Source organism: Neophocaena asiaeorientalis, unplaced genomic scaffold (genome assembly GCF_003031525.2).
Source record: "Neophocaena asiaeorientalis asiaeorientalis breed wild unplaced genomic scaffold, Neophocaena_asiaeorientalis_V1.1 scaffold681, whole genome shotgun sequence".
Taxonomy (NCBI): Eukaryota; Metazoa; Chordata; class Mammalia; order Artiodactyla; family Phocoenidae; genus Neophocaena; species Neophocaena asiaeorientalis.
The window spans coordinates 1,802,355-1,828,376 of NW_020172271.1; the positions used below are offsets into that span (position 1 = coordinate 1,802,355).

General features: G+C 53.2%; 1 protein-coding gene across 1 annotated transcript in view; it reads right to left on the bottom strand.

Annotated features, from left to right (window-relative positions):
- SND1 (staphylococcal nuclease and tudor domain containing 1) overlaps positions 1 to 26,022 on the bottom strand; it is a 413,476-nt gene that overhangs the window by 12,291 nt on the left and 375,163 nt on the right. Inside the window, exon 17 of the mRNA XM_024762838.1 lies at positions 1,741 to 1,929. Coding sequence (XP_024618606.1) covers positions 1,741 to 1,929 — 189 coding nt within the window. The remainder of the gene's footprint in view (positions 1 to 1,740; positions 1,930 to 26,022) is intronic.

Here is a 26,022-nt window from a genome sequence, read left to right on the forward strand (position 1 = left end):
GGCTGAGATGTGCAGGAGAGGGACCCAGGAGGCAGGCAGGCCCCCACCCTGAGGTGGTGCGCCGCACTTTAATTGGACCGGAATAAAACCATGCAGCCTGAGTAAGTAATTAATCACTAGCAATTACTCCTCAGCACCATCACGTGGCACCCGCGAAATGATGACTTGGGTTCTTTCAGACAAATCCACTGCGTAGTAAACAGTGATGCCCAGTTCAGCACCTAAGCAAGGGACCACCCTCCATCTTTGGCCAGATTCCCTTCTCTGTCCTCTCCTTGGTCCCTCTGGGGTCTCTACTCTCAGAGGGTAGAAGATCACTCAGATCTGAAGAGATAGCTTCTCAGCTCAGGTGCTGAGTAGCCAAGGAGCAGGGCCGGGGGGCAAAGATGCTTTCAGAATCTGGGCCTTAGAGGCCGGTGCCTGCCACACTGACACCCAGCTGCTAACTTGTTCAGCCTTTGCACGTGAGGCCCAGCACCACGTCTCCTCCATTTCCATGTGGCGAGCAGAGGACATGGAGGTGGCAGTCTTAGGTTCAGCTGCCACAAACAGGAACTCCAAGAGGAAGCTCCTCGGCTGGAGCCAAGGCTGTCTGCCTCCCCATCAGTCTAGGCAGAGAGGGTTTAATGTGAGCAGAACTGGGACAAGGAAGGGTGGAAATCTCCTTGGGGGCCCCATGGTGGCCTGCTCACTCCTCCAAGGCATGGACAGTCCCTGTTACCTGTCTTGGCTTTTGGGGCCACCTCTCCCCGGGGTCCTTCAGCCTCCAGTAGGATCGGTCACCTGCCCTAATCTCTAGGGGATGGGAATAAGACATACACAGAGATCCAAGAAGGGGTCCCGGACCGGGCCCCTGGGGGAAGTGATGTGTCCTCTCTCAGAGGACAGGTGGGAAGAGCCGGAGTGGGGGCGAGGCCGAGGGGCCTTCCGGGCCCCAAAGCCCTGACTCCCTGTGGCAGGTGCCTGGGCCTCGGCTCTGAGAGGCGAGTTGTAAGCCAGATGGCTGCCCCATGGGGAAAGAAACGTTTATTCCTGGAACAAATTTATGGCTCAGCATGGCCATCCCATGAAATCCTCCTCAAACTCAGAGAAGCCCTGACACATTGGTGGCCAGCTGATTTATCCCCATTATTGGTGCTGGGCTGTAAGTGGCGACAGGCTGGGGGCGGGGGGTGCCGAGTCCGACTCCCATCACCCAAACCACTGGGTTCTCTAATCGTCCATTTGTTTCCAAAAGCTGCTTTCCGACCCGCCCCCCTTGTCTCCTCAATGCAGTGTCTGCAGAGACTGATGGGCTGTAAATCTGGGTCCTAACAGCTTTATGCATCTCCTGGGGCAGCTTCCAAAATGGGCTTCCCTGCGGGGCAATGTGAAGGAAACTCAGACGTGGGCTGCAGGCCAACGGCCTCTCTGAGAGCACCGGAGGGCAGGGTGCAGGAGGGAAGGCTTCCCGGTCTCCTGTGGCCCAGGGGCTCCAAGGTCACCTTCCATGCTGCTTCCTGCTCCAGGGCCACCAGAGCTGGCCCAACAGGGAGTGCTCAGAGCGGGTCCGGGGCCATCTCAGCGTGTGGTTTCTGACATGGGGTCTGAGACCAACACCAACCGGGGTCACTCAGTTGAGGGGTGACAGAACCGCTTCTGTCTGTCGTATGGAGACAGCGGTGCTGGTGCATGGGGGTGGAGGGGAGGGTGAGAGAGGCAGCCGCCTCCTCCCCGGCCAGGCCCAATTCCACAGCCTACCTTCTCTTTCTTCTGCTTGGCGGCCTCCTCAGCAGACAGCAGGGACTTGTAGTAGGAGCTGCGCTCAGCGGTGAAGTGGACCTTGGAGAGCGCGTGCTCCACCAGCAGGACGGACAGGTTGGCGCTGTCGATGTGCAGCCAGCCGATGAAGTTGCCAGCCTTGTCCATGCCCTCCACCTCCACCTCCACCTGGGGAGCAGAGACAGGGAGCGTCAGCCTGCAGCAGGGGCCCAGGGTGGGCAGCGGAGGAGAGCGGCCCTGGGCCACTGCCACCACCGTCACTCCACGGGACAGGAGTAGCTGCAACGATGAGCCAAGCAGAGTAGGAGCTTGTGGGAGGCTCTTAGAACACTTCACTTGAGTGCTGTGAGCTGGTCTATACTTTTCAGCCTCTTGCAGCCCAGAACCATTGTTGACAGATACGTCACTGACAAAGCAACTTCAAAACTCCCCTCTCTTCTCAAATCCCCTCCCCTTCCTCTTGGCAGAGAGCTACTAGGGTAAACTTGACTCTCCTTAGCTTAAGCAAGCTCGCTGTGTGTGTGTGTGTGTGTGTGTGTGTGTGTGTGTGTGTGTGTGTGTGTGTGTGCGTGCGCACAAGCATGTAGATAAAGGTCGGGGTGAGACAGGCAGCGGCTGTGGCTGTGGGGACATCCCACTCTTCTTCAGCACCCACCGAACCACAGCTCTGCCCTGAAGACAGGCCCTGGGGGAGCAAGGCAATCCCCGAGGACAGCGGAACTTGTGTTCTTCCCGGAAGAGCTGAAAGAAGTAATGCTTAATGAAGGTAATGAAAGAGGTGGGATGAAAGCCAGGTGAGGAGAGGAGGGAAGGGGACAGGTGAGCAGGGAGATGTGGGCAGGAAGTACACTACCACACGGGGGCGGGGCGGCTCGGGGGTGATTCCAGCAGGAAGTTATCCCTAAAAAAGCGTAACTGGAAGGGTGTGCTCACCACCATCAGCCCAGACCTGGGGGCCGAGTGCTGTGGCTGATCCCCAGACCCTGCAGGATCCCTGCAGAGCCCAAGGGCTCCCAGGCCTCCTCCCCTGAGGACTTCCCCAAGAACCAGGACCCCAGACCCGGCATGGACTCTGCTCCCGCCTCACGAAGGCAATGGCCCAGGAGGAATTCCTTCTTTGATCTTCTCCCAACCTCTTTCTTCTCCTGCTAAAGGGGCCTGTAAAAGCCTTTGCTGACAAACGTAAAAACTTGTATTAATTTAAACGGCTTCAAGCTCGATTAAGCAATAAAATGAATGTCTAAATACCTGGGAATTCTCTGAAGCCTGGGCTGGAGCCAGTGGCACAAGCCAAGGGCAGAGGGCTAGGTTCGAGGGGCGAGGGGGGAGGAGAGCAGCCCGCCCACCTGGCGGAGTCCTGACTCAGCAGGGAGAGGCGCAGAACACGACTCCCTGTGAGCAGACAGAGGCGGCTTGGGTGGCGGAGGGAAGGCAGTGGGGGTGGGACCCTAACTTCTTCCTACTCTTGAACACCCTTCTTCCTACTTGAGGCCCCCCCGTTACCCCTTCAGGTGGAACGCAAGTTCAACGACACCTGAAGCGGGGGTGTGGCACAGAAGGGAATACGCAGAGTTTGAGAGCTAGAAAAAAAGAGATGTTATACCCATCCAGTCCAACTTGATTTTGTCGGCAGGGAAACTGATGCACAGACAAGGGAAGTGGAGCTCGCAAGGGTCAGAGCTGGGAGCAGAAGCCAAGCTGCCCTGCTGCCTTCTTTCCCTCCCGCCCACTTGACTTGGGAGCAGAAAAGACCCTCCCCTCCTCTTCCCCCACAGCCTCTGTCTCAGGAGCAGTCCTTCCTTCCTCCAGGCACACCTCTGATGCCCCTTCTTCGCTTTCCACTGGGTTGAGGCCGGCTCCCTCCACCACCCTGCACTTCCCTGGTACAGCCGGGGCGGGCAGAAGTGTTGGGCTCTGCTGGGCTGGGTCTACCGCTGAGGGCTGGAGCAGGGAGAACCAGCGTCCAGCACCTGGAAGTGGCAAAACGTGTCTCTCCCTTCTCGAATTCTGGCAATCAATGTACTGGAGGATCTGCATTTGTGGGAGAGGTCAGGTGGGCAAAATGGTACTTGATAAAAAAAACAGGGGCCCCGAGAGCTCATCAGCCGATAAGCCACCTAAATTCACTTGAGGTGAGTGACAGACTCCCTGAGGAGCCCTTTGTCACCTTTTAAATGCTCGGGGCGCTGAAGCACTGGGCGCCCCTACAGTGGGAGGGCTAAGGATGGAGGAAGAGGCTGCCAGGCTTGCAGCGGTCAGACAAGAACAGGGATGGATGGGCGGATGATACATGAGAAGACCATCTCCTTCATTTGCCGAGCTTTATCATGTGTGCTAAGGCCAAGCAGCAGCAGGTCCCAGGAGAATTCTGGGAAGAGCAGAGGGCTGCCTGCCTTGTGCCTGGGGGCTCATGAGACAACGGGTAGAGTACGGGGTATTGACGCAGGCTCCCACCACCAAACCACTGGGCTCCTTTGCATTTGGGGGCTCAGGAGACACCTGCTCATGACCAGCTGAAAGCAAATCAAACTGGAACAGTTCCCGGACCGACACTGAGCCCAGGCCCATGCCAGCACCCCCATTCCCGACCTCTTGTCTTCCATGTGTTCACTGCCAGGTGTCCTTTTCCTAAAACTGTGGATGGCTGCCCTTCTCGAGCACAAGGCCTCCCTCCAGCCCGAGGGCTTGTGGTGGGCCGGTGTGACAAGAAGCTTGATGGCTTCTCTTGGCACCAGATTCCTGGGATGGAGACAAGAACCTCAGATTTGCAGAGGCAACTGGCCAGGTACAACCCTTCTCTCCTATAAGGTGCCCGCGCTCAGATCCCACTCTACAAGGCCAATGTCGAATTCACATCTCACCCTGAGGCCACAAACCAGATGCCAGCCTCTCAAGGCTCCCACTAGAGGGCGACCCCGGCGACTAGCAGCCACACCTGGGGTCGAAACTGCTGGGGAGCAGCCAGGCTCTCTTGGCAGGTGAGCTCTGGCTTTACACTTACCCAGCCGCTCCCTTCCTGCAATCGATATGTTAACTTGGGCTTGACAAGCCCCTGGGCCCAGCCAGCTGCAGAGGAAAGAAATCTCTGGCCTTGGGCACTGTGCTGCCGCCCAATCCATCCTGGGTTGTAGAGGGAGATAAAGCTGTCACCCCAGGGTCTCTGCTTCCCCTTTTATTACAGCTGCCGCCACCACAGTAATTTCTCAATCAAACAACTGGGCTCAGGGGAAGGTGGGCTGGGCTTAGTGGAAGGATAGGGCTGGGCCAGTGTTCCCACTGCTCCTGAGACGCTGGGCTTTCACGCGCAGCCTCTCTGCCCTCACCTTGTGCTATGTCTATCCTTCTGGCCACGCCCCAGCCTGGATGGGCACAGGGGTTCAGTTTGAAGATCAAAGTCTTGACTCTTTAGCTCTGGAAAAGTTGCATGGGAACCAAGCAGAGGGTTCAGCAGGGCGCTCCCAGGTGGGTATATGTGTTCATCCTTCATCATGTCTCTCTTTCATACTGACTGCTAGGAATTTGGGACTTGACTATAACATTATGTGGGTCCATATCTGTAAAAGCTCTGTTTCTGTGTTCAACTTTAAGACTCAGCCTAAAGACTCAAATTTCTGATATTTTCTCCTAATTAAAAATATATATATACATATACACACGCATAGGCTTATATACAGTTATTTGGGGTACTTATCTCTATAAAGTCATCACGAACAAGGAGTTAGGGAATCCTGAACCACTGCCCCCAGGGGAAACACAGGGTTAGGTTCCTACAAGACTCTAGTCACATTTTTATCAACTTATCAAAACATAACCTTCTTTTATGAGTGTTTCTGTTTAAAGACACCGCATTTAATACATATTGATGATTCATTAACACTGAACTCACAGCCAACAGCACAGTAACTCATGCCTGAATAAAGCTTATCTAACACGTGGATTTTCTCCTTAAGGCGCATCACAGCCTCTTGTACTCAGGAACACTAGACAGCACTTCAGCGCCATGCTTGGAGGCCATTTTTAACTACAACAAAAAGTGCAAAAACCGGAAAACCGTGGCACTAAATAGACCACGAGGAGGGCACTTGTTTGCAGAATGAGAGCTGAAACAAGAAGGCAGAGCCACTGCCTGTGCAGCCTTAGCTGGGAATGTGCTCACCAGGAGACTGTGCGCATCTACAAATGATCCAAAAAGCACCAGGAGTACTGATTGAGGTTACAAATAAATTTTAGTAATTAAGTGAATTCGCAAATATGGACTCACGTGTAATGAGGATTGACTATATACAGATACATAGACAGCAATTTCCTACAAGCTGCCTCGAACTGTAGACAGGAGTTAGGGGAGGCTCATTCTTGTCAAACACACAAGAAACCTCTTCTGGTTTCTTTCTCCTACCGCAGCATTACTGAGATAACTATTCATGGAGTGTGGTGTAGAGTGCGAAGCGGTATACAGCATGGCTACCTGTCTCTCTGGCATCTTGGAATGTTCCAGGAAGAGATCTGGACTCACCGTCTTCCTTGGGAGGCCTCCTACAGCGGCATGTGACCTCAGGTAGGTCAGGCCTTGGGTGACTACTACAGGCTGCCAGAACACTTCATAAGCATGTGGGCATTTGGTGTGTACACAGGTGGGCTGATAATGGCCTTGAGGGGACCACAGGGTATGTGTACATGTGGACACAAGCAATGTCAGCAAGGGACAGATGATGGCTCTTCTCCTCACTCCCCCTCCTCAACGCTCATACAGAAGCCGAATGCCGAGACCTAGCAACACACGGAGCTGGAGGGAGGAGACTGCCTCCGGAGAGACTATGAGAAGGGGTGGTGCCACGTGGAGGAGGCGGCTTGGTGATAACTCTGGTTAAGACAGAGCAAGAGGGCTTCCCTGGTGGCGCAGTGGTCGAGCGTCCGCCTGCCAATGCAGGGGACGCGGGTTCGTGCCCCGGTCCGGGAAGATCCCACATGCCGCGGAGCGGCTGGGCCCGTGAGCCATGGCCGCTGAGCCTGCACGTCCGGAGCCTGTGCTCCGCAACGCGAGAGGCCACAACAGTGAGAGGCCCGCGTACCGCAAAAAAAAAGAGCAAGAGCCTAGATGTCCAAAGGTCACACCTGATCCTCAGGCACTGAAGGACACCGAGGTGCTGCCTCACTGTGCACCCCTGCTGGTCTGCTCACCTGCCAACATCTCTTGTCCTGTGCTCTTGATACTGGCAGAGTGGGTGGGGATTTTGTGGTTCTGAACTCGGCCCTGTGAGGTGAGCTCTTCCAGCTTCCACACCACCCTCCTGTGAAGGCTTCCCTAAACCTCAGCCTGCAGTGAACTGAACACCTGGCCTGAACATCTATGGGCTTACTCTCCCTTTGGCACGTAGGGGCCAATGTACAGCACAGAGGTTAAGAGCACCAACTCTGGAGCCAAACAAATCCACCCACCACCTGCGTGAGCTCTGGTGAATCAGTTACCTTGGAACTGCAATGGTACCTACCTCAAGGGTCTGTTTTGACGACAAATGCGCTAATGTAAGTGTGCTGAACACTGAGACGAGTGCTTGACTTACAAACGCTGCTTCTTCATCTTCATCAACTATTTACTTCTGGGGAAGGGCAGTTATTTCATTTCAAAATGTCTTTATTCTCCACCTAGACTGTCAGCTCCAAGGCAAGTGAAGCCTGTTCTCTGAATCTGCTCCAGAGCTGGGTGTACTGACTGTGCCATGAGGTGGTAGAAAGAGCATGAATCTTGCAGTCAGACAGACCTGGGTTCAAATCCTAAATCTAGCCGTGAAGTTTTGGTGACGTAAAACTGCTTCCTCTTCCTTCAACTAAGGGCCAGCTGACAGCAGCCAGGCTGGTTACAACCAGCAGCAGCCCTGTGTGGCTGAGCTCAATTCCCTCGGTTCTTAACACCCAGAGTGGGAGCTGAGGGAAGTTCAGGCTGACGGAAAACCTAATGAGTGACTGTCCCCAAACCCAGCTGAACAAACAGATGCCTTTCTAATCAGTGGAGGGGGGAGGGATCCTTCTCCACCACAGGGCCGATTGGGATGTGGCCCAGCCAGCCATGCCCAGAGGGGGAGCAGCTAGCCCCACTGGGCCCGGGCTGCCTGCGGGCCGGGGCAGCCAGCAGGCCCTGCTGCCTCACAGCGGGACACATTAAGGTGCCACTAATGAAGCTGGTCTGGCTTATTTACCAAACTAATACAAATGGCCCAGGCTGTTAATTTGCACGTCTCCTAATTACTGAGGAAGCACTCCCGTCCCAGGCAGCACACACACCTCAGTGCCCACCCCAACAGGCTGTGGTCTCACCCTTCGCAGCTGCGGGTGCGCAGGGAAGGGCAGGAGGGGAGGAGGAAAGAGGAGACCCTGAGCAGTTCCCGCCCTCCACGGCTGGAAGCAACCCGGGGAGGGAAGGTGGCGGTGGCCCTGAACGTTTTGTTTCCCACAGCCCTCTTCTCAGCGGCTGGAGCATCCTGGTCTCCCCCCGCGCCCCGCCACTGGTCCCCTTCTGGATTCTGTCCAGCTTCATAACACAGCAACTACTTCGATCAAACAGGCGATGGGGGCGGAGTCATTCTTCCACTCCAGGCAGTGAGACACAGTCTGCCGGGGTGCAATGCCGGGCCAGCCAGGTGAGGGGGTGTGCAGGAAGCAGGAGAAACAAAAGGCAGACAGGGGCTGATGTTCTTACAGAGCCGACGACGCTAACCTCTCCTGGCCACCCAGCCAATCAGCCTTCTGAAAGAGTACTGTGTGCTGGGGAAGAAGACCAGATAGCTCAGCTGTAAGACCACAGAGGAAATTTCAACCACCATGGGGGGTTCATTCAGCTGTCCCTCTCCTGCTCCAGGAGCCAAGCTGGATGCCCAGGGCTCTAAGTCTGGGGCAAAGCTGGAAACACGCAGGTCCCCTCCTGTAGCCTTCTTCATGGTGGGGTCAGGGGGAAGTGAGCTGGAGGCCGCCTCCACGGAAAGGCCAACCTAAATGAGGCAGCCAGGGGCACTTAGGGCAAAGGAATTTTAAAATATTAGACCAGGTAGGACATACAGCAGGGGGCGTTACGCTCCACGTGGTGACTCAGGGCAGCCAAAGGAGGCACAGCACAGAGGGGATTTTTGGCAATGCGGGAGGGTGGGGAGTCTCCCCTCCCATATAACCCACCTTCCCCTTTTTACGCTTTGGGAGGATGGAAAAGAGGTACAATCTGCCCTGGGAGAGCGTCTTGGGCTCTCTCTTGTGCAGTGCCTGAGGCAACACAGGAAATTACTGAGCCCCGGCCCCAGAGGCTGGGAGGCTGTATGCAGACTGCCTGGAAAACAGCCAAGGGCGATGCTCCCTTCCCCAAGGGAGGTGGCTGCCTCAGGTAGGATAGGTGATGTCAGCTGGACAAGAGCAGCAGCTCAGGACACGCCTGCCCTGGGGCATCTGGAAAGGAAGACTTCCTGCACAAGGGGTGGCAGAGCGGGGAGGGGAGAGGTGCCGGCTGCAGGTTCCTCCAGAAGGTGCAGCAGGAGCGCGGATACCTCGGGGGAGGTGACATCATCGGCCCCAACAACAGGCAGAAGCCTCCATCCTTTCCATATGCTGTCTGGTCCTAGCCCTGCTTTAAATAACCCCAAAGCCATCAGTAACAAGCCTGGAACTGGGAACAAGATAGGAATGAGGCTTGCATGGGGAGAAGGCATTGAGAAGCATAGCAAAAACCCTGGACTGAAACAGCGATCCAGGGACCAGCTCTTCTGGGCTGGGGTGTCACACCCTCCTCCGGGCTCAGTTCCTCCCCATGTTAGTGAGAGTTGAACCCGGTTTTTAAGGTTCTCTCTGCTCAGAACGTCCTAAGGTATGAGCTGGGCTTAGGGGTGGTGGCCCTGGTGGCGCACCAGTATGACTGGGAGTCGATGAGGGAGAAGACAGACAAGGGGTTACGTGGGAGAGAAGGGCAAGGGGGAGGCCCACAGGCGCATCGGCAAGCCCTGAGGGAGAGCCTGCAGAGAGGAAGAAAGGCACTCCAGCTCTTCCCAACCCGCACGTCCCATCCAGAGCTTCCTGCATGAATGTGAGCAGAGATGCAGGGCGACCAAAGTGCAATTGAGCCTCCTTTTCCTGCCCCGCAGAGGTAGCCACGCCGCCGGAGAGCTGGGCTTTCCACCATCACTGATGCTGCATGAAGGCTGTAAGGTGCTGCCCCAGCCGGAGCCGTGAACTTGAAGAGACACCTCACCTTCATATAGTAGCAGCCTAACACAGCGAACTCGACCCCTCCACTCTCGGCCACACGCAGACACAAGGTTGTCCTTCAGAGACGATGAGCATTAACACAATGCAATTAATAATGTAACGCTCCGGAAGCCGCAGAGGCAGTGCCTATGAAATGCCTCCTGGGTCTCACTACCGCCACCCGCCGGTGGGGAGCGGGCAGGTGAGGGGCAGAAGCAGTACCGAGCTCCCCTGTGCTCCTGGAGTAGCAGGGCCCCAGTCCCCACCGGCGCCGCTGCTACTAACCCCTCATCACCTCCAGACAAAATGATGCTTTCAAGCCTGACCCGCAGCGCCAGTTGTTCCCAGAAAACCTCTTTTCTGACATTTGTGCGCTCATCTAAGCCAAAGCCCTAGGAATGCCTGGAAATCAGGCTTGCGTTGGCAAGCGGGGCCGAGAGGCTCCTGGAAATTGAAGGAAGGCCGGAGCACTGGGCAAGGTGGCTCAGCCAGAAGTTCGGGGCTTCCTTCTCTCTCTCCTTGAACACCTCAGGGATGAGGGGTGGGACGACAGAGGTGGGGGGTCGGGGGGCAGCTCCTGGTCCTGCCTGAGGTGGAGAGGCAGGAGCCGAGGCGATCAGCGGCGTCTGAGTCTGCTGGGAAATGCAAACCTGCTGACTCCAGGCCTTTGCAAGCGGCAACACAGTTTACAAACTGACGCAATCTGCTCCTTTGGTGCAGACAATAAGGAAAGCAGACTGTTCATCTTCCCACGAAAACCCGGGGCTGGAAGCTGGAGGGAAATTTAACTCTCTCTTCCCTGAGGTTCATGTAGGGAATGTGGCGGAACTGCGGGCCCTCGCTCTGCCCCCACCCCTGTCCAGGGCACCACCACTGACATCCTTTCCCACAGGTTTCCTGAGCCTGAGGCAGGCTTTGGAATCCCTTCTGGAAGTGGGGTGCACCTGAGCGGCCCCACTCCTCCTCATGTTCCCCGGCTGATGCGGAGAAGAGCGGTCCCAGCCAAAAGGAGCGGCAAGGACTGCTCTTCATCTGGGGCCTCACACAGTATCCTGGACCCCGGCCCTTAGCTTGGGCCAGGGAGCCAGCCGAAGTGGGTGTCCTCCCGAGCCCGGCCAGGGTCCCTGAGGCTGGCCCCGAGCCCTGTAGGGACTGAGCTAGGGGTGAGAAGTCAGTTGGCCTTTTCTGTCAGAAGAAATTAGTGTGTGTAGGACCTGTGGAGGAACTGTACGAGGTTGTCAAATCTCTGACCTGAAAGTAACCAAATGTTGTCCAATCGGGTCAAATCCGAATGCCAGTTCCCTCTCTGTAGGCACTTATATCTTCCTGATGCCAAGGCCTGCTCTGGGGCACGTGTACTCTGCTTTGCTGAGCCCAACTCTCAGGCTTTATGTGAACTGCTGTGGGTTTCTATGCGGACCCACACTTTGCCTTCATAAAGCACTTACGGTGGCATGAGTAATTGTTTCTTTCCCTTCCACCCTGGAGAAAAAGAACCTGGCTCTAGGGAATTCCCTGGTGGTCCAGTGGTTAGGACTCCACGCTCTCATTACCAAGGGCCTGGGTTCAGTCCCTGGCTGGGGAACTAAGATCCTGAAAGCTGCGCGGAGGGGCCAGAAAAACCCACCTGGCTCTAGATCACACCCTCACCTGCTTCCTGGGGCACCTGTTCCTACTAGTCACCTTCTCCTATAATCAACCACCCTGAGTCCCTTTCCATCAGCATCTACCTCTTTGCCTACAAATATCCTGCCCATCCTAGAAAACCCTGCTTTGACCTCGCGTCCCATCCACTCGACCTCCTTCTCTTTACCCGAAGAGTATTCACCTCACCTCCTTTCACTTCTCCATCCAACACGGCTGGTCATCACTGTCGACATTCCAATGTGACTACCACTTCAAAGGTCACTCAAGACCTCTTAACTGCCATTTTATTAATTTCTTTTTAGGTATCTGACAAAGCTAAGCACTCCCCCTTCTATTTTGAAACTCTTTTCTAAGGCCTCTGTGATTCCCAGTCTTGGCGTCTTCTCTGTGATTTCTTGGTTTCAGTTGTGAATTCTTTCGCACCAACACGCCCCTTGAATATGGATATTCCCCAGGGGGCCATCTGAGGCTGTAGACAATTTCCGTCTTGCATGGCTCAGAGTTATGACACCACCACTCCTGTTTCCAGCCCAGACCTCTCTTCAGGATTCACCTCCACCAGATAAATTTCAACGAGTCCAACCCTGAATCTACTATCTTCCCGATAAAAGCTGCACTTTCGCCTGCATTTCTTATCTCACTCAGTAGCACGAGCAGCTTAGGAATCATCCTCGACTCCTTTTATATTCACAGTCAATCTCCAGGTCACAGTGGTCCTACTTCATAGACATCTCTCGAATTCTCCCCCTCTTCTTTAATCTTATCGCCACTCCCCGAGTTCAGGTCCTGGCTGTGGGTGACAGTCCCCTCACTGGCATCCCTGCCACCAGCCTCGCCAGTCCCTAATGGCCCCTGGATGATGCTGCAGTGTGTGGCTTATCACAGGCTGTGCAGGACAGTGATTAGATGCGGGCTCTGTAGCCAGACCATCTGGGTTCACGTCTTGCTCTACTACTTACCAGCTGTGTGGTCCTGAGTGGGTTTTTAACCTCTCTGGGTCTCAGTTTTTTCCTATTTGTCACATGGGCATAATAATGGCACCTACCTCAAAGGGTTTTTTGTTTTGTTTTTGTTTTTGGCTGCGTTGGGTCTTCGTTGCTGCGCGCGGGCTTTCTCTGGTTGCTGAGAGTGGAGGCTACTCCTTGTTGTGGTGTGTGGGCTTCTCATTGCGGTGGCTTCTCTTGTTGTGGACCACGGGCTCTAGGCACGAGGGCTCAGTAGTTGTGGCTCGCGGGCTCAAGAGCGCAGGCTTAGTAGTTGTGGTGCACGGGCTTAGATGCTCCGCGGCATGTGGGATCTTCCCGGACCAGGGATAGAACCTGTGTCCCCTGCACTGGCAGGCTGATTCCCAACCACTGCGCCACCAGGGAAGTCCTCAAAGGGTTTTATTAAAGAATAAATGAACAGACCCAAATTAAACACTTAAGAAGAGTCTGGCACATAGTAACTTCTCAATAAACATTACTTTGCAAAAAAACCCCAAATTGGATCAATTTTTCCTTTGCTGAAATCCTTTTCTTGTTCTCTACCAAAGTTCAAATTCCTTAGTACAGTAGAGGATAAGCTCCTTACAAAACTGGGTTCTTACTGGTCTCATCTTCTACCATTGTGGCCCTCATTCTTTTGCTCTAGTCACGCCAATCCACCTCCAGCTCCACACAGATGCATCGTCCCAGGCCTCTGTACAGGCTACTCCCTTTGGCAAGAATGCTTCTTCCTATTACTACACCTGTGAACTCCTACTCTACCCACCATTAAGGTTCTGCACACTTGAACCACTCCTTTATATACTTAATGCTTTTCCTCACAGCACTTTGCTCATATCAATATTAACTATAGTATCATATGATGGGCATTTATTAATGGTACACCTTATTAATGGCACATGGTAGGCACACAACAGATAGATGATGCAAGGTAAAAGGTCCTAGCTTCTCCAGACCTCTGGCAGAAGGAAAGTTCCTGGGACAGAAAACTGTCTTTGGGGAAGTCCAGTGGCACCCACCTGACTGGAAAAGGCCTGTTTCAAGAACCCCTCTAAGGTGACAAGGCTGTCCCACAGCTGCCGCGTCACAGCAGGTCTGCTCATAGGAGCCAGAGGGGCAGAAACTGGCTTCGGTCAGTACGGCCAGCAGTGATGACTCAGAGGCACCCAGACGTCACGAGCGGAAGGGGCTGCTTCACACTTGGCTTTGCCTGTACTGAATATAACTGCAGCGAGCCTGGGTTCTTCTCTTTATCCAGGCAGGAGCGCAGGCAGCAGCTGCATGGGCCTCCCCTGGTCTCCTACACACCCCCCACTCCTGGCCACCACCCCTCAGCAGGGCAGGGGTAGGAGCGAAAGCTAGAGGAAGAGTTACGAGGACAGGGCAGGGCCCTGACCATCGTCAGGTGCTAAATCCTCCAAGCCAGGGGCTGAGTGTGCCCGTCAGGCCACGGTCAGCTGAGGGAACATCTGAGCACAGGGCTGAGAAAGCCTCAAGGTCTCAGGCCCTTCTAGGAGAACACGGACCCCACCGAGGAGAGGCAACTGCGGCTGGAATGGAGGAATCTGGGGTGTGGACTGGGAAGCCAACTCCTGGCTCGGACTCTTCAGAGTCGTCAGAACTGGGCTGTGGCTGGGGAGGCCACCCAAAGGCGGTTGGGCTTGGGCAAGAGGGTCCAACGCTGAGGGAAGGGGACATGGGGCTCCTTCTCTTTCACCATCACCTGGTCTCTTGGCAACAGGGCCACAGACACTAACCCCTCTAGCAGGCCAGAAAAAGGCACCAGAGAGAAGGACTGAACAGAGAGAAGTTCCACACTGGCAGCCAGGGACCAGGCAGTTTACTCGTTCCATTGAACTGAACATAGGAGATGGCAAACAATGCCGACACAAAAACACAGAATGCTCATCCCTGACTAACGTCAGATCAACTGCATGGAAGCACAGCTGAAGGCACTGAGAGGATCAAGGAGCACTGTACCCAGAGGGGGCCCCCTGCCACACTGCCTTGCCTTTCCTCCTCACGTCTGCCTCATCACCCGGCCAGCTAAGAAGGTACCATCTCCTCTGGGCTCCTCTTATGCAGCCCCCCACTCCTGTAGTCACCTGTATCCTTCCTTAAACCCGTCCCCACCAGGCTGTACATCGTGTGTGCCGTGTGCGACTACCCAGGTAGGGCACCCTTTTCTGATGCACGTGAAGGCCATGCGCTAGGGGGCCAGAAGCCCTGCTGACCCACATCCCTGGACGGGCCACAGAGAAAGAGTCCTGTCCTCTCACCCCACTAAGGAGCTGCTCTCTCAGGCCCAACAGAGAGGAGATCTGGGCATTTGGGGGGACTCTGCCCATGCCTGATGCACGTTCCCAAACTCTGTTTCAAACCTACTGTAACACAGTAAGGAAAATAAAACACCTTTTGAGATGCTACAGAGCCCCTGCAATTGTAGTCTTTGGGTCCTGGCAGAGCCAGTGGGCTAGGGCTACTGTGTGTTCACCCTCCTGTCACGTGGGAAAACTGGAGTTTTGCTTTGTATGACCTGGAGGGCCTGTGATCTCTCTGACTTGTCAGTAATGCAAAGAAAAGCCCGTGGGTAAAAGCCACCCGGTATAAGGTCTGAGTGTGTACAGCTGAGATTGGGATAAATGCAGCCTGCCAGAGGCTAGATCGGCCTGGCTAATGACCCTGGCCCCTGCACTCTTCTATGGGTTGAGGCTGGGTTTCCTCACTGCTACTGACGATTTTAAAATGGCACTGCTTACACCGTCAGAGTTGAGCTCTCATATGCCATGAAGCCTCCCCAAACTTCCCGGGCAGGGCTAGAGTTTGCTCCCTGGCCCCAGCTGCCTCTGCCCAAAGAAAGGCTGCGAGTGATGGCCAGGGGCTGGCGTGAGTATTCTGACCCCTCTGCTTCTCCACGCTGGGATCACATTCCCACTTCCTCCTCCACTGGCAAAGGCCCCTGATGCTGCTGTGGGCCTTGTCGTCACCTCCTGAAAGTTCCCAAAGCCACAGGAAGGAGATCAGAGCAAGAGAGGGTGGAACATTAGTGGTAGGAAAGGACAGGATGTAGGATGGGTCAGCAGCTTGGTCTTGACGCGATTGTCTGTCCATCCTCTTGACGGGAGCCAGGGTCCCATTAATCACAATCATTTCTCTTGCTCCCATTTCAACCAAACGTCCCCAGTACAATTCAGCTTAATGAGGTCCCAGGAGCTAGTGGGTAGCCCCTCAGTGCTACCATTTGCTCAGGCTGACTGTGCCCTGTTCCCAGGCAGGGAGTAGCTGTCCTGGGTCCCCCCCGGCGGGGCCAAGGCAGCCTCATTTGCCCTGCTCCACCTCCCAATTTGGCCGCACTAAGCAGACTTCCACTGACAACTGCTCTCTGCTCCACGTGGGGAGCCCTCCTCCAAGATAGGTATGTTCTGAAGTGGAGACAGGAAATGAAAATGTTCCCTATCTCCAGCTAAGATTTCCCAGAAGTCACAATTAAGAGGTTTTAAAGCGAATCTCTTTGACTCGGAGAAGCCCAGTGAGCCTGACCTTTGCCTAAGCCTAACTGCCTGTTGAAGGCCGTTCCGATACAGCTACTGCTGCCGGTGTGGCTCCTCCCACCATGGATGGACTTCCTGCCACAGTGCCCTCGGAAAAAAGCTTCAAGACTCCGCCACTCAGTGGAAATACCATTTAAGAATTTGATTTCTTTTAATGCTATTCGGAGGTGCTCTCAATTGCTCGCTGCTCCTGAGGGGCTGCCTAGAGCCAGTGGGCAGGAAAACACAGAGAGGGAAGGTCAGGAGGAACAAAAAGGAAGTGAAAGGCCAGCCCTGTCCTCTAACTTAAGCAGGTCCTCACAGGGATGCCTCAGGGAGGACAGAGAGAAAAAGAAAGGCTAAGAGGAGATTCTTAGCATCTTGTACCTTCTCAAAGAGAGAATATACAAACCAGGGCTCACATCCCCCCATCTCCCCAACCTCATTTCCTCTTACTCCCCATCAAAGGACCCTCCACCCTGGCCCTGCTGATCTGCTTGCTGTGTAAGCTGCCCAACCCCACCTGGCCTCCCGTAACCCTGGCTGTCCCTGAGGCCACGACCCTGTGTCACAGCTGGAAAAGCCAGATGAGCAGCAACCCCTGCACTGCCAGGGGAGGTGCAGAGGTGGCAGAGCCCACCCAGAGACGTCTGCTCGTTTACCAGTAAAGAAATGCTAAGGCAGGAATTCCCTGGCGGTCCAGTGGTTAGGACTCCACGCTTTCACTGCCGAGGGCCCAGGTTCGATCCCTAGTTGGGGAACTAAAATCCCACAAGACCTGTGGTGTGGCCAAAACCAAAAACAACAACAAAAAAAGAAATGCTAAGGCAACCCCTTTCAGGAAGTTTCTGCCCAGGAGTGGAGAATGAAAACGTGTGAAGCTTTGTAAGGGGTGACCTCACACCACTTCTGTCCTCCAGGAAGCCTTCCCTGATTCACTCTTCCTAACAAAGAACTCCATCTTACTGCCCATGTCCCGAATCAACTGCTCTATATTGTCAACCCATGAGCTTTTATGTTACGGCCTCTGAATGAGGCTGTAGGCCTGGCTCCTGTCAACCTATCCCCAGTCCCTACAGCCTGTCCTGAGCAGCAGGATTCTAGGCAGTGCTGGAAAGTGCATGATGGAGGAGGATCCTGGCCTCCTGGGAGAGGATGTGCCTGGCAGGGCTCTGTCGTTTCCGGGCAGCATCTTCTACATGCCTATATTCCTGGTTGTTGTTCACAGCTTCCCTAACAAAGACAGCTTCCAAGGCCAGGAAGGCAGCAGAAAACACAGGTTAAAGCTATAATGGGGTACAATGTACCCTGCAAGGGGAGATGGCTGTGGTTCAGCCTTGCATCTCTGAAAAGACCCAGCAGGGCTGGAGAAGGACCAGGAATGCCGAGTTGAGCTGATTAAAAGAGAGGAGAATGTCCAAAAGTGATTAGGATTCTTCAAAATGTGAAGACAAATGCTGAAGGAACTGAAATGGATAACACACATGAAGGATATTGGACTTCCTTGGTGGCGCAGTGGTTAAGAATCCACCTGCCAAAGCAGGGGGACACGGGTTCGAGCCCTGGTCCAGGAAGATCCCACATGCCGCGGAGCAACTAAGCCTGTGTGCCACAACTACTGAGCCTGCGCTCTAGAACCCACGAACCGCAACTACTGAAGCCCGTGTGCCACAACTACTGAAGCTCGCGCGCCTAGAGCATGTGCTCCGCAACAAGAGAAGCCACTGCAATGAGAAGCTTGCGCACCGCAACGAAGAGTAGCCCCTGTTCGGCGCAACTAGAGAAAGCCTGCCCACAGCAGCGAAGATCCAACGCAGCCATAAATAAATAAATTTATTAAAAAAAAAACAAACATTAAGCATATGTAAAGAGCCCTAGGAATTACTGTCATCAACCAATCAAGAAAGAGTTATTTGGCATCTACTAAATAGAAAAGCAATGCATCAGGCACTGCAGTAGATCCAAATGGATAAAAAAAAATAACTTCTGTCTTCAAAGAACTTAAGATATGGTGAAGCCACATCATGGCAACCAGTGACAGAATGCCACATGACCACCGAATGGTAGCACAGACAGCAAATACTGGAGGGGCTCAAAGAAGAGAGCCAGCTCTGAGGGCTGGAGAGTCGGGACACTCTCCAGGGAGGGGAGGGGCCGGGCATTACAGGCTGGGCGGGACATCACAGGCAGGGGCAAGGCAAACACGTGCTAGTGTGCAGAATGACTCAGGCCACACTTTGGAAATAATGCATGACAGGTAGGAAGGAGCGGGAAGGAGGGTAGAATTTCTGTATAGAAAGGGAAGCTGAAGTCAGTGGAGGTGCAAGCAGATGTTAGAGGGACGAGAGAGAAGGGATGACAGAGAGAGCAGAGGCCATGAGGCAGTGTGTGCAGCCCAGGAGAAGAGCTCAAGAGGATGACACGGAGGGACAGGGTGGGGGGTGGGACAAGTCATCCCTCCTGACACAGGTCTGGGACCGATGAATTGGGGGTGGATCCTGTACATTCTCAGGGAGGCAGAAAGGAAAGAAGGAAGGGTAGGAACCTAAACAAGATGCACAAAAACCCTGTTACAGTCATGACAGTTGGGAGGCAGGGATGAGAGAAATGAAAAGGTGTAGTGGCAGCTCTTCAGTGGACTGTGCTGACTAGAGTCAGATCGCACTGGGGGGGAGACAGGAGGCAGGAGGCGGGGACAAAGGCAGATGTCCCAGCCTGGACCGGGCTTGGTCTGTTAGCATGAGTTTTTACTCCCTTCTTGCAAGACAGACAGCAAAACGCTTTGTGCTCAGTCCTACCTCCACCCATCTGCCTCAATCCCAATGTTTTCTCCCGATTTGGGGGACCTCATCCACTGGCAGAACTGTACCGTGGTTACCAGTGAGAGCTCTGGAGCCAGACTATCTGGGCTTGAATTCGGCTTCTGCCATTTAGTAACCCTAGGTGAGTTATTTTAAGCCTCTGCTTCAGTTTCTCCAAACTGTGACACGGCAGTAATAAAACTGAATACCTCCCTCCTAAGGAAAATGTGAGGTTTAAATGAGGCAGCCCTCAGAACAATGTCTTGCACACAGAAGGCACTCAATAAATGTTGGCTCTTCCTATTGGGTCAAGCACATAGAGTGACAACAGAAACACATTTTGAGTGTACCCAGGTCACAGAGTGACTAACCTCTGGTTCTCTAAGGGAAAAATTAGGGGCCTTTGGCCAATATACATTCTAGCTTACTTGGTCCAAGCCTTGGCAGGGCCTATGTGACTCACAGAGCCACACGGGAGCTTTCCTTTGAGAGAGGAGGGGGTCTGAACTAGGGGTGCTGAGTTCAGCCTGGTGCCCCGGCGGCTGCCACCTGACCAGCCCGGTCTGAACTCTGGCGATTGCCCCGTTCAGCTGAACCAGCCGAGCTTTCCAAAGCTAGTGGAAAATGTGGATTTGCTTCTCTAGTCTCATTTCCTACCAGCTCTTATCCCTCTTCCACTTACTACTTGGACTCTTTGATCTGGGCACACAGTGCTACATGTTCCGTAAACAGACACAGAAATGTCACCTCGCTGTGCCTTGGCACATGCTGTCTGTGGCACAATTTCCATTTCCCAATTTCCACTCTTCCTTTCTTCCTTAGTAACAGGCATCCTTTTAGTCCAGACATCAGTGTGGACAGCTTAAGGACTGTCCCCTCTCTCACACCACTGAGATTCAGTTGAGACATTTTAAAAAATTTACTTATTTTATATTTTTGGCTGCGTTGGGTCTTTGTTGCTGTGCGCGGGCTTTCTCTAGCTGCGGAGAGCTGGGGCTACTCTTCGTTGCGGTGCGCAGGCTTCTCGTCGCAGTGGCTTCTCTTGTTGTGGAGCACGGGCTCTAGGCGTGCGGACTTCAGCGGTTGCAGCACATGGGCTCAGTAGTTGCCGCACGCGGGTCCTAGAGTGCGCGGGCTTCAGCAGTTGTGGAGCGTGGGCTCAGTAGCTGTGGCGCGCGGGCTCTAGAGTGCAGGCTCAGTACCTGTGGCACACGGGCTTAGCTGCTCCGCTGCATGTGGGACCTTCCTGGACCAGGGATTGAACCCGTGTCCCCTGCATTGGCAGGCGGATTCTTAACCACTGCGCCACCAGGGAAGCCCTCAGCTGAGACTTTTAAGTGGGACTTCTAAGAAAGTATTTGCTCTTGCTGGGCTTTCTCTCTTTCCCTTGGCATCCTGTCAAGAAGGAAGATGTGAACGGCTGGAGCTCCACAGCCACCTTGGATCTCGAGAATGGAATTCACGTGCTAAGGGGAGCTAAGCAGGAGTTTGAAGGGGCTCAGATCCCTGTTGACACTGGGAGTCACTGTACCTGTTCAAGACTGCCTGCGTCTGGACTTTTTTTTTTTTAAACGAGAAAAGAAGTAAACTTCAATCTTGTTTGAAGCAAATGTGGTTTCTGGTCCATATCAGCAACTGAATGCAATTCCTAACTGATGCACTGGTACCTCTCCCTGGAATCCATGTCCTCCTTCTACCCTTGGCTTGGCTGATGTCTACTCATCCTTAAAAAATTGGCCTCAGCAGTACTTCCTTCAGGAAGTCTTTTCTGAATCCCCTGTTGTACTCTGAGAGAATCCTGTGAGTTGCAGAGCACGTATCACCCTGCACTCTGATGAGCTCTTGAGCCTGCCAACTCCTTGATGGCAAAAAAAATAGCTTACTTGACTTTGTGGTCCCAATTCCTAGCATGGCACCTGACACAGTAGAAAGTCAGTACATGCTTAGTAAATGAATTAAATGAAAAGCAAATCCAGATGCCAATCACTGGCACTCAACTATTGATTTATCTTGGCCTTTAAGAATGTTTGATTCAGAGAACATAAGAGGAAGATTATCACAGAGAAACAAGACCTTTCCTTCTTCTTCTTACTGATCCAAACATAGTCCCTGCATATAGTTCTGGGGAAAAGGCCTGCTCTGAGGACCCACCACATTATGGCCGTACCCTTCTAGTTACTGCCTTGAACACAGGTTCTGTCCGACAGCAGGGCTAGGCAGGGGGTAGATCACAAATGCCCCAGGCGAGAAGGTACCACAATTTCCACTTCCACATCTGAAGACCAATAGCTCCGGATCAGAGGGAAGAGGGAGGGGAATTAACATTTATTGGGTACCTGCTGTGTGCCACACACTGAATTAGGTTCACAGTCATGCATGTTGCCTTGTTAATCCTCACAACCTTTTAATTCAGTGATTATTTTTAGTCTCACTTTTCTGATAAGGAAATGAAGGCTCAGAGAGGTTAAAGAAATTATCCAAGGTCATTTGGTAAGTACAGAAGCCAGAATTTGAACACAGTCCTGCATAACTGCAGAGCCTGGCTCCTGTCACTAACCAGAAGGCAGAATGGTTGCTGACATGCAGGAGAATGGCACTCCCAGATATCTAAGAGTTTTCTGGAACCCTGCCCCAGGGAATGGTTGGCCCATTAGAGGCCGGGAGGGGGGATGAAGGCATGCTGAGAAAGGCCAGGAAGTGGACCTGGGGAGAGGCATCTGTCTTTCTGCTGGCCCTGTCTGCTCTGCTCTTGGGCTGAGGGGTGATGTGTCAGCAGAGAGGAAGAAAGTCATTAAGAAAGCCGAGGTTCCCCTCCGCACAGATCTGCCCGAGCTTGTTTCCCCAATGATCCCACACTGAGCACTCTGGTTAGTGGTGTTCTGGGCTCATTACCCTCTGGGACTCGCTGCATCTCTTCTCTGTTGGTTGCTCAGCATGAGCCCAGCCTTGGGGAACTCATCACTACCCCTCCCACTGCCTGGGAGAGCCACGGGCTGTAACCCATTCTCTTGGGCCTGCATCAGGAGGCGGTCAGGCTAGAGCACCCCCTTGCCGTGTGTCCTGTAGGTACCACTGCTCCCATTTCATTCCACCCCTGCTGCCCTGGACTCCACAGAGGAACGCTAGAGCAGGCTCTCACCTCTGAAGCTACAGGGGCTCCTTTAAAACCCTGTGGTGGGAACATCAGCCACACTGAGAGGCCAAGGACACGGGAAACTGGTCTGGGAGAGCTGCGGGGGGAGGGCCACAGGCAGTGGAGAAGGTAAAGATGAAGGACGAGGTGAGCCTGGCACACCTTTCTGCCTGCCTCCCAACCCCCGATTGGATCTGCCCTTTCAGTCCTTTGACCAAAACAAAATCCTTCTGGCTTCCCCAACTGAAAGCTAAGTTTATAATTGAAAAGCCCAGAGAATTTATTGCCGTGGAGATGAGGAAATGTAAACCTCATAACCTTCCCGCAGGCCAACAAATGAGGCAGATATCCATCCTATTAGAATAACCCTCCTCTGCAGACATCCATCTTATTCAGCTAAATGGTGAAGAAAGCCTGTCCCCACACCACAGAGATGCTGTGGGTATTGTTCTCTGCTCACCTCTCTGAGTACATTCACCAGCCCATTTTGATTCCTCTGTTGAAATCGGCCTCAGAATTACAAACTGCCGAGTGGCAGCAGAAGTTTTAAGTTAAGCATTCCCGGGCGTAGGTGAGCTCGGGAAACGGCGGGTCGAAAGGTAGGTGGGCAAGATTTAGTGCTTCGTGTGTGGGGTGGGGGAAGCTGAGGCTCATCCACAAGTCTGGATCCAGCTGGGGATGGGGGAGCCAGGGAGAGGGGGCAAGGAAAGAGGGCAGGGAGGAGGAGTTTAAAAGCTCTCTGGTCAAAGGGCCAGACATGCCGCATGACAGGACGGAAACTACTGGAGACTGAACCACTGCTAATGCTAACCTCCACGCAAGGCATAAGTGTCTGCCGTGCAGAACGATGTATGTGCGAGGTGGGGACCCCGGGAGGACAGTCGGCCAGGTACTGGTGCCTCCCTCTGCTTCCCTTTGGGCATTTGTGGGTCCCACGACTCCAGCTAGTTCTGGGTATGGGACAGCAGAGGTAGTGCTATCAAGGCTTGTCTTGAGGTCGGTTTGCATTAGGAGGTGAAATCGCCTCTCTCTATCCCGTCTTACTGCCCCTGGAGTGGTCTACGGAGCCTGAACCGGGATGCCTGTGTATATATGCTGCTGCTGTTGCTGCTACAACTGACCACCGCATGGGTGGGTCACTCAGCCCCAGAAAGGAGGCCCAGGGGACCGCAGATGACTTACTGACAGCGGCCTTAATGGTGCTCAGTGGTGCGGGGAAGACGGGCAGCAGCTGGCCCAGCTCTCTGGGAGCCCGCCCCCTGCACCAGCCATTCCCACTACCTTGGTTTATTTTCTTTTACTGCAGAGCGGCTCCTGTGTGCGGGCAATGAAGGTCTGACTGCTGTCCTCCACAGGCCTGGGGTGGGGGAGCGCTCAGCTTGCTGAAGTAGGGCAGCGCGGGGTGAGGAGGCCCAAGAAGGGGCTGATTCCCTCCGGCGCATCCCTAGGAGAGCAATACCAGAGCATCCTCCCTGGGCGTGAAAGGCCCTTTGAGGACCAGCAGCCGAAGGAGCCACTCAAACTCTGGCTTATCCCTAGGCTCCTCCTCCAGGATCCCCATCCTCTGCTTGCCGGGTTTGCAACCCTCCCCCTCCCCAAGCCCCTCATCTTTCTCAGCTGCTATGTTCCATCTTCTTGCTCCTGGGCAAACCTCCTTCCACTGCCCTCCAGACATCCCACTTGTATCTTTTGAACGATTTTCTGTTCCACAGTCTTCTAGCTACTGGGGGAAAAAAATATTACCTTCCAAAGTGACTGGCCTCCTGCAACAATTTTCTTTGACACCTGTGAGTCATTCAGACCCCTGATGGGAGGGCAGGCAAGGGGGGAGAATTACTAGGCACGGCCTTGGACAGAGGTGGGGAGCAGGGTAGAGTTCTTCACTTAAGAGCCAGCAGCCTTGGGAAATGGAAGTGCTGGAGTGGCAGAGGGTTAGAGAGGGTCTTCTTGAAGTTTCAGGTACAGGCTTGTATGGGATAAAGGAGGCTTTAGGGAGAGGAAAGAGAAGCTGCTAGCTGACTTACTGCCAAGGCACAGGGTGACAGTTCTCATAGCCCAAAATGGTTTACAAACACAGAACCTTTGCCAAAACTTGTCCTTAACAATTTGAAAGCCTTAAAACCCTATAATTGCCTCTCTAATGAGAGCTTTTAAAAAGACCCTTCTCCACCAATTGTCTACAACATACTAATCTGGTCACACCCTGCTCAAAACACATCTGCAAAATTTTTAATTCAATCCATTTGATTTATGCTCTATTTTATGCCAATCAATTCAAGATAACTATGGGTCAATTCTGTATGCATTAGACCCGCATTGCTCATTACAGCAGCCACCAGCTCTAAACTGGAAGTTCCTAAAGGGCAGGGGCTGAGACGGTCTCTTCACACCACTCTTCTGACTATAATTCTTCTGCTCCCGGGGACCCATCACTGTAACACTGAAGCCCCAGAGGGAATGATTTTCAAGGCACAAAGTAGGGTGGGATATAAGACTGGCATTCCAGGCACAGCCCATCGGGCCAGGCTTTGGACAAGGAGATGGATTTTGTCTGATTTCCCTTGACGGACGAGATGTGTTCAGCAAACAGCCCGGCCTGTGGCTGTCACTCTGATGCCAAGCTCCGACAGGCATCGATCAGGCTGCAGTGTGAGTGTGCAGACATATACCCAGACCTTGCCAACGTCTTGGCCTGGAAGATGGTTCTGTCCGGACCTGGGATGGCCACACCCACCATGGGGGAGGCTGCTGCAGAGCAGACTGTACTGATGGAGGGAAAGGAGGCAGGATGGGGCCTCCTCAAAATGCCCATTCTTGGTTGGGAAGACAAGCAAAAAGGGGCACTGGGCGAAGGCTGGTGTAAAAGGCCCAGTAAAGCAAAAGCAGAAGAAAGGGCGAGCTGGTGTTCCTAGCCTCCTCCACTTCCGCTGCCCAGCAGCTCATCTGTACCTGGTGCTGCCCTCGGGCAGCCCGCGGGAATTACAGAACAGCCCATCTGAACCAAAGGTCATCTTGGTCTCCTTCCCAATCCAGATGTCTTCCTCATACTTCTGGGAGATGGTCAGCTTCTAGCAAAATATTCCCTAACAGGGAGTTCTCAAAGAAGAGTCCATTCCACTATTTAGAAAAGTCGTCTTTCAAGTTCAACCTGTACTTCCTCTTACTGGTCTTAAGTTTTGTAGTCTGGAGCAATTCAGAACAAATCTGATCACTTTTTCTGCAGGTCATTTTGGGAAGGTTCTCTGAGCCCAAATACCTCTCTGAGGGCGGCTTTGAGAATTAGATGAGAAAAGACTCAGGTGTGAGTGACTAGCACGGGGTTTAGCAAGTCCACAGAAAGCATCCGTCCCCTGCCTCCTTCCACATGGCAGCCATTCATACTATTAATATTTATTCTGCTTTTTCTTTCCATCCCTAGTGATTTCTATTACTCCCTGGTCCTGGATCCCAGCCACCCTGTATACCACCTGGTCCCTTCCTAGGAATGCGCATCCATTTATCAAGAACTCTCTAAAAACAGTCAGAACTGAACACAGTATCCCAGATGTTGCTTAAGCACAGCAGAATAATTACATCCTTTGAACTATACTATTTTCTATTGAAGCAATTTTTATCCGTCATTTCACACTGTTGTTAGTACACAGTTTGTAGTAAACAAAGTGCCCTGGGGTAATTTTCAAATGAATTGCCATCAAGATAGGTCACCTTCATCTTGTAATTGTGTAACTGATTTTTTGAACTTAAACACAGGACTCTGCATTTGTTACAACTGGTAAATTACATTTCACCTTGTAAGTTACAGCCCATCTCTCTTCATACTTGCAAGAAATTTTGAACCTTGATTTTCTGTCCTAGCAGAACACAATCTTGTATATCTCAAATGTTATAAGTATGCCTTCTGGGCTTTCACCTAAATCTTAGCAAGGGCAGACAAACCCAGGGTC